Source organism: Archocentrus centrarchus, chromosome 16 (genome assembly GCF_007364275.1).
Source record: "Archocentrus centrarchus isolate MPI-CPG fArcCen1 chromosome 16, fArcCen1, whole genome shotgun sequence".
Lineage (NCBI taxonomy): Eukaryota > Metazoa > Chordata > Actinopteri > Cichliformes > Cichlidae > Archocentrus > Archocentrus centrarchus.
In genome coordinates, this window is record NC_044361.1 from 370,276 (window position 1) to 384,073 (window position 13,798).

At 43.6% G+C, this 13,798-nt stretch overlaps 2 protein-coding genes across 2 annotated transcripts; both read right to left on the reverse strand.

Annotated features, from left to right (window-relative positions):
• Nucleotides 1-636: 636 nt before the first annotated feature.
• Nucleotides 637-6,980, reverse strand: zp3d.2 (zona pellucida glycoprotein 3d tandem duplicate 2). Its single transcript, XM_030750601.1, has 8 exons — nt 6,367-6,980; nt 4,623-4,738; nt 4,414-4,517; nt 3,461-3,635; nt 3,275-3,380; nt 1,874-1,962; nt 1,728-1,801; nt 637-960 (listed from the first exon to the last, which is right to left on the reverse strand). The coding sequence occupies exons 1-8, from the start codon at nt 6,844-6,846 to the stop codon at nt 647-649; spliced, it is 1,458 nt and encodes a 485-aa protein (XP_030606461.1). The 5' UTR covers nt 6,847-6,980; the 3' UTR covers nt 637-646.
• A 2,042-nt stretch (nt 6,981-9,022) lies between these two features.
• On the reverse strand, nt 9,023-10,854 carry LOC115794923 (sperm acrosome membrane-associated protein 4-like). Its single transcript, XM_030750628.1, has 3 exons — nt 10,579-10,854; nt 9,347-9,466; nt 9,023-9,225 (listed from the first exon to the last, which is right to left on the reverse strand). Exons 1-3 carry the CDS (start codon nt 10,619-10,621, stop codon nt 9,023-9,025), a joined length of 366 nt encoding a protein of 121 aa, XP_030606488.1. The 5' UTR covers nt 10,622-10,854.
• Nucleotides 10,855-13,798: the final 2,944 nt, after the last annotated feature.

The window sequence follows — 13,798 nt, forward strand, 5'->3', positions numbered from 1 at the left end:
GGCCTGTGGGAGGAAGCCACAAAGAACCCACACAGAGAGCAGAGAAGGGCCCGATGGCTGCCCAGTGGATTCAAACCAAGAACCTTCTTGAGGTGACAGTGCTGACCGTTGCACCACTGTTCCCCCTGTACGCGGGTACACCTATTTGAAACTTCCCAAAGATGAATGAGCAAAGGTGCAGCTTAGTCTGTTCTCAGCATTTTCTCCATAAACGTGGACGTCGTGGTGAAAAATGGCTCCAGGCTCTGAATATTCACAGGATATCAATAATGAAATAAAATGCATGTCACACTGAAATTAGTCGCTCATTCTTTGTAACTCATCTTCTCTTCTGTGACGTCAGATTAATCAGTGCTGCACTACAGCTGAATGATCACATTAAATTCACTTTTATCATGTTAATAAGACTCAAAATTGTTAGAACATTTATGAAAATCCCTCAAAAACCTTGAAATGAACTTAAATAATTTCTCACCTCTCAGTTAGGATGAAAGTGCATTTCTCATTTGTTGGTTTAGAGTGAATCCGTTTGCCTCAGGAGCAACTTTCTCAAACTGTTTAACACACATTTATGCAAAGCATCAAACTGTAATCAGACTGTTTTGTAATTAGCAGGAGAGAAATGAAATCTGTTCAAAGTCCAGCTTTATTGGTCAAAATCAAAGATTTCTTCAAATATTCGTCTGGGTTCTGCGATCACCTCCTCCACAAAGGCAGAGCCCTTCACCTGCTTCTCCGCACCTCCTTCCTCGGTCCACATCACTCCACCTCCAAACGGCCACTCCGACTCCTCCACCTTTTCCACTGGAAGCACTGCTGCCACCACGGGCTGTGACGACCTCCTCCACCCAGTCATCGCTGACTGTGGTGCTGCTGTGGTTTCGGTGGAGAGCTTCAGGGAACTGATGGCTTTCACTTTAGGTTCTATTGTCCACGGTCTACTGCTGATTATTTGGGTCTCTGGAAAAGGCAAAATGTTTCATATTCAATCATTTGATCCCAGCAGAAATCTTTATTAGAAGTGCACACCTCACCCACCCCAAACTTAATCTGTGCTGAAATGACGCTGCAACAAACACCACCCAGTGCTGTTATACTCCATCACAGAGAGCAGAAATGTCTTTTATTGGCTTTTAAAATCTAAAATATGGACACCAGGGTGGCTCAGTGCATGAGCAGGTCAGCACGGGTTCCTGTCCCAGCCTGTCGCCCTTTACCACGTGACTTCCCCGTTTCTCCTCCTGCTTTCTGTCTCTCTTCACTGCAAAATACTGTCAACAAATCCATGAAAACGCCAAAAAGAAAAAAAAAAGAAAAAACCCTTGAAAGCTAAAATATGACTATTTGTTATAAATGAGATCCACATGAACAGATGGCATATACATGTTTGTGGAGCCTAACAGCATCCTCAAAAACACTGAAAGAACAAAACATTTGCAGAGAAACTGATGTTTGTGTAGGGTTTGTGGTTCATCTGCATTGTTGTGAGTATTTAAAATAGAAAGTCTAAATTTGATACCCGAGTACCAAATTTCAGCAAATTTTTTTTTAATTTCAGGAAAACATCGGATGTTCTCGGGCCCATGAGGAATGTTTCCAGAAACCTTTCTGAGGTGAGGATTCTTAAAATGGTTGAAAAATTTTGGTGACCTGGACCTTTGACCTGATCACATCACCCCTCCCCCATCGGTGGGTGAGGCAAAGAGTTTAAGGAAGTGATGACTCACCTGTGGATGCAGCAGAGGTACAGTTGGAGTCACAGCAGGTGCACACTGAGTCTGACCCATACAGCTCAACCCATCTACACAAAACAGCAGAGGCCCTTCAGTATCATCCTTAGTGTTTTCAGGAAGTCCTTCAGGGAAACGCTCACCTTTGGGCTGCTGTGTCGTAGTTGCAGGACTTGGCTGTGGGTGCAGGCACAGAACTGCCCACAGACATGATGCAGTGCATGTAGAGCTGCTGCAGCAGACAAAGAAAATCAGGATGAATTTCTCTCATTTTTTAACGTACACTGAAACTTCCATACTTGATGAACCATTTATTAGCATGAAATAAACTTAGCACAGAATGTCAGGAAGTGTGTTTGGGGGATTCTTTTTTGTTGTAACGACCCTTCATTACAATAAATCTGATACTGTTGGAAAGCCTGTTTATAACAGCTGATTCTGCTGATGTGACTCTGGTGTCATTTATTGGATTGGATGGTTGAAGTCTGAACAGACATGTTTGTAATTTAAGAGTTTATTAATGTAACAGGAGCCTCAGCAGCATGTGGAAGAACCCCAGCAGCCGGGCAGCTTCTCCTCATGCTGGTCACACACTGCTGTGGGATGACATCCCTTCCTTCAACAGGCATTTGTCAGTGGGGTTGTGTTGGTCACTGGCACCAACAGCATGCCCACAGTGGTCAGTGGGGTTGAGGTCAGGACTGCAGATGGCCCATCCCATAAACCTGCTCTGTGGAGGTGAGCCCGGTCATCTTGGAGGATAAAGTTTGGTCAGACTGTGGAGATATGAAACTGCTGCTGGTTGCAGAATCTCATCTCAATCTCTTGCTGCATTGAGATTCCCTCCAATGATGACGAGCCTGGTTTGTCAGCAGCTGGGGCACCAGAATCTCCAAACCAGAGTCAACAGCAGAATCAGCTGTTTGGCAGAGAAGATTTGGAAAGTTTTTCATGGGTACAGCCCACACACACTCCACTCTGCTGCTCAGCCCATAGATGTGGCTCCATTTAAGGAGAATAAATAGGATTTCCAGCAGTATCAGATTTGTTGTGATGAAACGTCGTTACAAAATCCAAACACTTCCTCACGTTCTGTGTCAACTTCAGATGATTAACACTTGAAATGTTGTGCAATAACTGCAATTGTAACCAAGAGTTTTTTTCCACATTTCTTCTTTTGAACTTCCAGCAAGATGTTTCTGTGTGCACACATAGGCCTTAAATTAGGTAAGATGTTTGTGCCTGAAATGGGCAGATCATGCTCTGTCACTGCCATTTGCCATAAAAATATTCAGTGGATAGCTGAAAATCCTGCAGGGGACCCTTGTGCATCTGTATAAAGAAGCAATACATATATTTTAATACTACAGTCCTGTTTTTGTCAAGTGAGCAAATGCACATGTCAAGCTGCACTTCCAGCTGTGCTCACTGCTTTACTTTTTGGTTCATATGTAACTGATTTAAAGCAGTCAGGACAAAGCCAAGAAAAACTGCACATAAAGCACATTTCAGCTCAAGTCTCACCTCAAAGCTTTTCAACTCACCTTTCCCATGATTCCCTTGAACAGGAAGGCATCCACAGAGAATCTCACAGCATTGTTTTTGTATGGGATGAAACTGGAGCGCCCACCTTTGCTCTCAACCATGCATCTTTACCAGAAAGAGAAACGCTGATGATGGCATGTGCCCATTTGCCCATGTGTGTTTTAAATGTGTGTGATGTGCATTACCCAAAGTTTTTCACAACAGGAAACCTAAGTGTAGAGGTGTGGGACTCCTCTGGAGTGGCATAACATGAGTGGATGTATAGTCTTTCATGGTGGGACACAGGCAGGGCCTCAGCCTGGAAGTACATGGGCTTTCCAAGCACGTACTGATCTGAAGGGGAGAGCCGTTCCCACTCAGCTAAGAGGACAGCAGGAAACAGGAAGTCAGCAGGAACAGCAGCTTCAATATTCATTTTGTGAAAGTTTTCCAACAAAGAAGAAGAAATGCAAGTTTGCACAGACTTGGGGACAAACAGGCAGACTGAGACATCCCACCAACACCAACATGAAACCAAACCTGCAAACTGAGCACATTAAAATAAAACTGCACTGAGGAGGTTTTCCTATTTTGTTTGTTTTCTCGAGCTGCTGTTCAATATATTTTTACTGAATTTTTTCAGATGCATTGAGTGACTTCTGTAAATATTCTTCTGGGTCAGGAAAGGCCAACCCTGATGAGCCTTAAACCTAAAAGCTTCTGCTCCCTGGATCTATAAACTAAACAGTTAACGGTCTCAATCAGGAGCGTTATTAAATACAGCCAGTGCATCTTCACCACACTGTAGGTTCTCATCCAGGTCACAGTAACTCTGGAGCGTCTGTCAGATTCTTCCCCCGTTTGCCATGTTCATGAATTCCAAGAGTTCATGAACTTTGGGAATAAATCACGTATGTCGTACGTCTTATCTTATAAAGCGCTAAGATGGTGACAACTCGGGCCTTCCCTGATCACAGAGTGATGTCCCAGTGGCCATGATCATGTTTACTGCTGGTCTTTCCCTCCACCCAGGCAGTGATGACATCAGTTTGTTAGCAGCAGGAATCAAACTGTTCTAAGGCTTAGCACCAACCTCTGGAACCAGAGAACCTCACAGATCATCTGGGGTTAGTAATTACAGACATTTCAGCAGGATTACCATTTCGTGGAGTCAGACTGAATTTAGCTCCATTCTTCATTTGTTTGAAGATCTTGCGTATCGGTACCTTTGGTACGTAGCCAACTTTGTAGGCGTATTGATACCTAAAAGGTTGTTACCATAAAAAAAAAAAAAAAAAAAAAAAAAAAAAAAGCATTAATATATCATTTGTGTGTTCTGAATAAGTTGCTGTCTGAATTCAGTCTCACCTGTTAAAATAACAAGCAACAGGCAGGCTTAAGGGCACAGCTCTCCTGATTGGTCCTTGGAGCCTTGGTGGGTCATATCGGAGTGTGTTTGAATAGACAACCTGGTTATCAATTATCTGCAAGCAGATATTTAAGATTGATTCTTCGATAAGACTGTTCAGTTATTACTGAACACTGAGCTAAATGCCAACACAGCACAATTAGAATCAATTTATTGCCATTAGATGTCAAACATAACAAAATGGCGTTCCAGAACACCCATCTGATAAGTGTCTGCGGCCATGCAGCCATCAGAGGCGCTGCCGTTTAGTTTAATCTAAATATTATGATTAAGATTTAGTCTTAAACCAAAAATACATTTTACTGTAATACATGAAAGTTTTTGAAACATGTATTAAAACATTTTTATTTAAATATGTCCAGTATTTCATCATTTGTTCAATGGGAACTTAAAAAAATAAAAATAAAAAAGTGAATAATCACAAACGCAGCACCTTACAGCAGCACCTGCATCAGGTGTTCAGTCTCACCTCATCAAAAGTCCAAACCCTGAAAAAGGTTCAGCTGACTCCAGTATCAGACCGCAGCGCCCCTCAGTGGACACAAATACTGCAGCTCCACACGTGACCAAACTGAGCTCAAACAGCAGTTCGTGTCCAAAACATTTAGTCTGTGTATGCATCTCGATTAATAGTTCACATACTTTGATTACTGTGCGTCACAGAGACAAGTGCATGCGCAGACCGGCCTTTTTAGTTTGAATCTGTGAAAGGTGCAGTGCCTCCAGTCCTGCTAATGAGCATGCGTTCACTGAGACCTGCTGTGTGTATCCACTCCTGCTCGGTGCGTTTATCTTTGACATCCGTCAGCGCTTAAACGCTGACCTCAGTGAGAGAGGACAGACATGCAGGCCCTCCTGCCAACAGCCTCATCATTAGATCTAATCGGTTTAATGTGTCCTAATAAACAAGTGGCAAAACATTATTTACGTATGTTTTAATCATCCGCTGTAATATCACACTTGAGCAAAGGCCGGGACATCTGCAGACACACGGAGACAAGACGGCTGTGTTTAGAAAGCAGACTGATAGTCAGCCTTCAGTAACGATGAGGAAAAAAAGAGGATGAAGCTGGAATCCTCTGAGGTCTGCTCAGAAAGGACACCTGAAAACTCCCTCTGAGAATTATTCTCCAAAACAACGTCCTTAAAAAAGGCAATCAAATGGAAATCAAAGTAAGGGGGCCCAGTATGAACGTTAAAAAAATGAATATAATCAAACTGCGATTTGTCAGAATTTATCATTATCTACAGTTTAAGTATTTGTATGTTATTTAAAGCATTTGTTTATTAATAATTCCCTTATTTGAGATTTTGGCAGGTTCTGCTCTGCACCGTTCAAACGCACAGTTTGAACAGAGAGGCCTGCTGTGAACTAAAAATGACTCTCCGCTGATATAGAATATGGACGCAGCGCAGGTGTTTAAAGTGGGCCTATCATGCTTTTCCTTATTTTTTGCCATATACACAGCAGGCCGACCTCAAGCTGCTGGAACCGAGCCTGCCGCACGGAGCTCCTGCAGAGTTCCTCATTCATGCAGAACTGTAACCTGCTGAAGACCAAAGTTTTCCCCTGCAGGGTGATGATCTCCGACTCCAATACAAACTTCATTCTCAGAATGATGCTCTCGTCTCAATTCTTTACTTTTGAATTCTATCTTTACGCAGGAACGCGCTGAGACTCACCCTGCACTTGGTTCCGCACATGCCGAGGCCGTACTCGAAATAAAGGTGGTCCCTCGTAGACTTACTGGCTGTGCATGTGCCCAGTGTGAGATGAGAGTGAGGTTCACCGGCTTCCAGAATGCTCCTCTCCACCTGGACCTGCATCTTGGTCCTCTTACACGAAGTCTTCACGGAAACACCCGAGACTCCGGGCGGCGTGGTATTGGGTCGAATCGGGAGCAGGATTTCCCGGACGCGCTCCGGTAGAGGCTCCGCGCCGGTGCCTCTGAGTGGAGAGAAATACTCCTTCTCCACCAGCGGCAGCTTCGAGTCCAGAAACACCGGGAGGCGGAGGTACGGCGGCGGCGGAGTCGGCGTCCCTCTCAGGTGAACTTTCCTCATCACCTGCGCGGTTTGGTTTGAACCCTGGATGCGCGGTGTCCGTCCTTCAGTGCGGGGAAGCAGCAGCAGGAGGAGGAGGAGGAGCAGCAGGTAAACCATGGCCGCAAATCTCACCCAAATATAACAAAGTGTCTGAAACGGGTTTTAACGTTTCGACTTTAAAGCAGGCGATCACGACCGGTGATGCTGCCTTCGCGTGGAGGCAGATTAACAGCACCTGTGAGCAAAAGAAGCGGACAGACACGAACAAGTGCCACCTACTGGCTGTTTAATGTAAAAACAGCCTGATGAAGTTTTCACGTCTTCAAGTGGGTCACCTGACCCCCTCAGAATCAGCTGATTTCCGTGTGTCATTTTGCCAGTGAAAGTTTTCCCGAGTTACCGGCTCTGTGGGCATTTTTGATCCTTCATATCTTCATAAGAACAGAAGACATGAAAATTTCAGGACTGAGAAACGCATGAAAAACTGCAGCCAAATCAGCTTTACCGCCACTGCAGTCACACAATCTAAAGCCAACATCATTCACTTCATAAGCCTCCACAAACACCTGCTGACACCGTGATAACAGAAAACCATCGCCTCACAGCGTCATAATGTTTCCATCATCAGAGAGAGGAACAAATATTCAGCTGAATCCACGCCTCAACACTAACGGGATAATCGGGCACATCATCACCCTCTTCAAATAATGATGTAAATCACGTGTCAGACTCAAGGCCCACGGGCCAAATCCGGCCCGTGATGTAATTTCATACAGCCCGCGAGATGATTTCATATAGCTACTATTAATTGCCAACGGTAAACAGCGCTCCCAGCACTTATACTACAAATCCCACAATGCACCGCAACAGATGCTGCAGGCCGAGACCTTTGTCCCTGCTAACACATTTGTGCTGCCAGTGACCCATTGATCAGTGATCAGCAGACGGCACCTTTTTACATTGACATATAAGCAGCCTGATTCCCAAAAATGGCCAAATGATAAGTGGAAAACAGGAGGGAGGCAGAGGACCTGATCGCTGACGTCCCAGCCTGCGGGGAAAAGAGCGGATTGGTGGGACAGATGTGTGAGAAGATGCAGAGGGAGACCTGCACAGGTGAGTTGACAGTGCATCACTGCTCACACACCAGGAAACGCTGCGCAGCAAAGTCCTGAAGACACAACGCGTCACTAGCACCATAACACAGACGGTGCCGTCGCTGAGGCACCCGTTAGGTGTCCTTACCTGGTGAACAGCTGTTTAACACTGAGTGTATCACCGGCTGATCAAAGGAATTTTGAATTACCGTAATTCCGCGACCGTTTGCCCTATCGGAAAAATTCAAACAGTTTCTGAAAGCTGAGAAATTGCGCTTCACTTCTAACATCGGGTTTATTAGAGTAAAAGTTCGCAAATGGCGGCACCTTTGTCCCTGCAGCTTCAGGGATGGAAATCAGAGCAAGTCTCCATCGCTGTGTTTGCAGCTGCGCTTTTGCTGATAAACTGAACACACTGCGCAGTTTATGCAGCGTTTTTCCGCATAAGAAGCGCAAAAATTCACATCACGATTTTTACCCGAAAAATTAGCAAATTTTCATCAGCTTGAAATATTATACTTTTTCCTGATGTCATTTTTGAAGAAAAAAATGTTATATTTTATTTAATGTGTTGAGAAAAACTTGCTGTAGTCTGACCATTCAAATCATATTGCTGATTAAAATGATTTTTAATTCTGTTCGACGCGCAACTCAGACTGTGTCTTCAATTTTGGCCCTTCATATGATTGAATTTGACACCCCTGCTGTAAATACTCAAATGACCACAGAAGCTGAAGTGACTGTTTCACTGCGTTCGGTTGTACAGAAAGATAAAAACATGACGAAATATTCCAATAGATTCAAGGCTTTTTTTCTTGGTTTGTGTGCAGAAAAACGGAAATATCCCACAAACGAAACACAATGAAGATCAAATGTTCTGCACTTGATAAGATAACTGATGTTAAACCGTCCAGATACCGAAGGCGTGTGTCTGCCCTTTTTATTTTTATTTTTTTGAGGATGCAGCCTTTCTGCTGGAGTAGATTTTTAAAAAATTTTTTTATTGCTGTTTGTTTTGCTGTTATTGTTGTAAAATAAACGTTAGTACAGCTTTAGTCCATGAGAGGGCAGCAAAGTCACCACCACTGTATGTATGTATGTATATAGAGTCCACTGCACTGTGTGTGTGTGTGTGTGTGTGTGTGTGTGTGTGTGTGTGTGTGTGTGTGTGTTAGAATTTTTTTTCTTTTTTCTGTTCACCAAACTGAGTATACAGTGAGAAGCGTGAATAATGTCCCCGTCCAGTAGGGGGCAGCAGCTCCGTTGCACAGGTGAGTGCTGCAGCATTCATTGGTGAAGGTGAAGGTGACGTTGAGTCCCAGGTCATGTTTTTCAGCCGTGAGTCCGCACAGGGAGGGCAGGACGCAGCTCTTCTCGTACAGAACCACACGGAAGTCCCCTGAAAGAAAGAAACAGCAGTTAAACCGCAGGGACGCTCAGCCGGGCACCAGCCGCTCTCACTTCCTTTTCTCACTTTTGGGTCATTTAAATTTACTTTCAGTGACTCCGGTTACGCTCACCTTTCTCACCCACTGCTCGGCTGGACAGGCAGAGCTGCCCAGGTGGGCACTTCAGGGGGAATCTGATGCAATCCAGAGGTGAGATGGTGGGGAAGACACAGGTGTAACAGAAGAGGGGAACTGAGGGACAAATGTGATGGTTCAGAGTTCAGTTCTGGATGTAAGCTACATTAAATTTAATAATCAAAATCATGACTTTGGGAGAAACCGATGTCCTTCAAAACAACACATTCATGTTTGGTTCTGGTGGTTATTATGGGTGGAAAAATGCTTAGCACAAAGAGTGACTCAGAGGGTTAATCAGAGGTTACCTAATATGATTTGATATGTCAGCATATCAACATTCATAATTATATCCTCAAAAAAAATATTTTTTCTTTAGTACTAACCACCTATTCTTTCAGCTGCTCCCTTCAGGGGGCGCCACAGCCCATCATTTGCCTCTATCACACCTTATCCCAGCATCCTCCTGTCACTCCAACCCTCTGCATGTCCTCCTTCATTTTATCCATGAACCTCCTCTGAGGTCTTCCTCTTCTCCTCCTGCCTGCAGCTCCATCTACAGTATCTCCACCCTCCCTCCTCTGCACATGTCCAAACCATCTCAGCCTCTCTGACTCTGAGCCGTCCCTCTGATGGGCTCATTTCTAATCCTGCTCACTCCCAGTGAAGATCTGAGCATCTTCAGCTAGGCCTCCTGTCTTTGTGTCAGAGCCACCACCTCCATCATCACAGCTGAGCTCACCACCATCCTGTAAACCTTCCTTTTCACTCTGGCTGCTCTCCTTCTGTCATAGAGCACCCCGACACTCGTCTCCACCCGCTCCACCCTGCTGCACTCTCTTCATCACCTCTCTTGTGTCTGTTCCTTTGGATGGTTGACCTCAGATATTTAAACTCATCCACCTTCACTCCCTCTGCTCCTTCCAGCTTCAGCTCTCCATCCATCTCCCTCTCATCTTTCTTCTATTGATTTCTGCAGTTTTGTTCCTTTTTAAAGATAAAGAATAAAGATTTGCTGCTTTCTCGGTCACGTCGTCTCCTGTGTTACATCACAGCTACTTAAATATCTGTTTGTCTCCTCTGACTCAAGTAAACTGATGGGAAATTCTTTTCTACAGTTTCATAGACCAATTAAGAAACATAAATCATACTTTAAGTGCCCTGATGGTATCCACTACTGTCTGCTGTGCCACACAAGCAGAAGCAGACACACTCTTTTGGTGACTTACCCACAGCTGGAAATAAGGACAGGAGCAGCAGAGGGCCCAGCATCACTGTTTCTGTGTCACAGGGAGAAAATCCTCCTGCCGGTCGACTCTTCAGTTCCTATCAGTGACTTTCAGAAGATCTTCCAGAATCAATAAACTGTTTTTTTTTTTTTTTAGCTTAACGTTTAAAAGCAGGTTCATGCAGCTGCAGAGCTCTGATCTCTGCTCCTTCCTCTTCATTTCATTAACTTGGACAATCTCCCACCCCGGTCCTCATGACCGAGTTAGGCTGCATAGAATAGGTCCACTCAGATGTAAGAGAGTCAGCGAAGCTTTAAATAAATGTGGAAAATATTAAGCTCACTAGAGTTTTTCTGCAGAATGATGTCTCCTGTGCTGAGGAAAAGCAGGTTTATTAAATCTGATGTCCTAATGGAAGACGTTGAGTTTGGTGTCATGTGACCTGCAGTCCCATGACTACAAATGAGCAGTCGCAGTTTCAAACTGGAAAACAGTGAATTCATGTCTGTTCACAGCTGCTGGATTCAAATCAATACTTATTAATAATACTGATTTTTTTTTTCATCAGATATATGATCATGTGGTTTGATAAGAAAATCAAATGACTCCAGTTTTTTCCTGTTTCCACTTTCAGACTTACAAACAGTAATTGTTTCCATCCTGGTTATGTGTTATTGCAATAACTACATTAGGATGAAAGGTTCACACGTTCCCCCTGAAATGATGCTGTGCTGCCTTCAGGCGCCGCAGAGAAAATCAGACTGGTTTCAAATCCAGAGTCTGATTCTGTTCTTCCTCGTGGAAGACTTTCATAACTCTGTGTGCAGGTCAGTGCAGGAACATCCAGAATGAGGTCTGATGAGAGAAGATGGCAGCCACTGAAACTCCTTTATTTACTTTATTCTCAATGGCTGCATCAGGAAAAATCTTAATAACCAACAAAGCACAAAACTCTTAATACCAACACGTAACTGCTAAATACTGCAGTTCCTCTAATGGCCCTTGAGGGTGGCTCTGGAGGCCTGTTGGCTGCATGTAATAGAAGGACTCAGATTTTATGTTTTTATCAAATCTATTTTATATTAATGGTTTTAGATTTTATATTCAGTCTGTGTTTTCCTGCTCTGATACCGGGTTTGGACTCAGAAGTCACCACGTTTGGGTGGAGCATGAAGCTATCAGCTAACAGCAGCAAGCTGAGTTTGAACGTTGCATCCACAAATCAGACTGATGGGACACACACACACACACACACACACACACACACACACACACACACACACACACACACACACACACACACACACAGATACTTAGTGCTGAGTAACAGACCAATGAAATACTTGAATCTAAATCAGTGAAACTGGAGCACGGGCGTGTTGGGTGGAGGCTAACTGTCTGCGGGCCTGTAGGTGTACGCTGATGGGCAGGAAGGAAACTGCTGTTGCATCTACAAACTTAATTAAAGTCGGGACGCTGCGTACACTGTAAATAAAAACAGCACACAGTGATTTGTAAATCTCATAAACACAAATTTTATTCACAGTCAAACACAGGAAACATCAAATGTTTAAAATGAGCCATTCTAATAACATTAGCTCATTCTGAATAATAAAAAGCTGGATAAGGTCACTAATCAGGTTAATGGGCAACAGGTCAGTGATGTGACCGCATGTAAGAAGCATTTTAGAGGTTCACCAAACAAATACTTTTAGAATAAAGTTCCTCGATGTGCTGAATGTCTTATATTCTGGAGAAATCTCTGAGCACAGGGACAGGCTGATAATAATGATGCATGAGATCTTCGGGCCCTCGGGCCGCACTGCATTAAAAACAGGAATGGAAATCCCTGCATGGACTCGGGAATATTTCCAGCTCATGCACAATTACAGGTTAAAGCTTTACCATGCAGAGAAGAAGCCAGATGAACTTGATCTACAATCTTAAGTGGGCCAAACCTCATTTAAAATGGACTGAAGCAAAGTGGAAACTGTTCTGTGGTCAAACAAATTAAAATCCTTAATTCTGGAAAACATGGATGCCAGAATGTCCAGACTGTGGAGGAGAAGGACCTGAAGGGACTGGCCCGTTATCAGCACTCAGTCCAAAAGGCTTCATCTCTGAGGGTGTGGGGGTGCGTCCGTGCTCAAAGGTATACACGGGTTTTAGAGCAACATCACACATTCACTGGTGATTCAATAACTGCCCCCAGGGTGTACCCCACCTCTCACCCTCTGACAGCTGGGATCGGCTCCAACACCCGCACCCCATCCCCAACTCATATTTCTCACTTTCTCAGTTTAAACATTTGATATGTTTGATTGTGAATAAAATGTGTTTCTGAGATTTGTAAATCACTGCATTTACACTCAGAGTCCTGAAAAAGTCAGTTTGTTTCATATAAACGTTAAATTTTAGAAACATGAAGCTATTTCACATTCTGGCAAAAGCAATCTTGGTGCTCCAGGTTTAGTAAAGTTTGATATATTTCACAGTAGTGAGGTCACGCTTGGTGTTCCAATTCATCCTAATTCAGTTTTTATGCACCTTTAATCTGGAACAAACTCCCAGAAAACTGCAAAACAGCCGAAACACTAAATTCCTTTAAATCGAGGCTGAAAAGCCGCCTGTTTAGAGCTGCCTTTGATTAGTAGTCCGCAAACAAATCCGGGTGAAAGCTGCTCTAAACAAAATATCTTATTACACATTGGCCATCTCCCTATGATTATCATGTGTATCTGCTTGATGGTTTAATGATTTTGTGTGATGATTCTGATGTTTTGATGATTTACTGTGTAATTGATCGATGTTTTTAATGCTTTTAATGATTTTACTGCACATTTGTTTGATGTTCTTATGATGTAAAGCACTCTGAATTGCCTTGCCACTGAAATGTGCAATACAAATACATTTTTACTTTACTTTAAAGGGGTTCGGAGTGAGTTGTTGGGAATCTGCAGGTTCCTCCACACTAAACTGGAGAAACCATCGAGGTGACTAAAGCAGAACAGCAAGCACACTGGTGCCTTAAATCTTATATATGATGAAGCACTGAAATGCAACTAAAGTAAAGGGCTTTGCACAAACCATGAAAAGACAAATAAACAAGGCTGTCTATAAACTTTTGCCCTTAAAGTGAATTTTCAGCCTGTGTTATCGCGCTTTGCCCTGGAACTATTTCCCACCACAGGCTAAATTAGGAGGACCATGTCCCTGCTTT

What these genes read in the sequence shown, in the direction of transcription:
- zp3d.2 (XM_030750601.1), bottom strand. Translation starts at nt 6,846, where the DNA reads ATGGTTTACCTGCTGCTCCTCCTCCTCCTCCTGCTGCTGCTTCCCCGC. An exon ending in CCTGTTGTGAAAAACTTTGG is followed by an intron (nt 3,381 to 3,460) that starts GTAATGCACATC and finishes TTTCTGGTAAAG; the next exon opens with ATGCATGGTTGAGAGCAAAG. An exon ending in TACGACACAGCAGCCCAAAG is followed by an intron (nt 1,802 to 1,873) that starts GTGAGCGTTTCC and finishes TGTTTTGTGTAG; the next exon opens with ATGGGTTGAGCTGTATGGGT.
- LOC115794923 (XM_030750628.1), bottom strand. Translation starts at nt 10,621, where the DNA reads ATGCTGGGCCCTCTGCTGCTCCTGTCCTTATTTCCAGCTGTGG. An exon ending in GTCCTTATTTCCAGCTGTGG is followed by an intron (nt 9,467 to 10,578) that starts GTAAGTCACCAA and finishes TTTGTCCCTCAG; the next exon opens with TTCCCCTCTTCTGTTACACC. An exon ending in CCGAGCAGTGGGTGAGAAAG is followed by an intron (nt 9,226 to 9,346) that starts GTGAGCGTAACC and finishes TCTTTCTTTCAG; the next exon opens with GGGACTTCCGTGTGGTTCTG.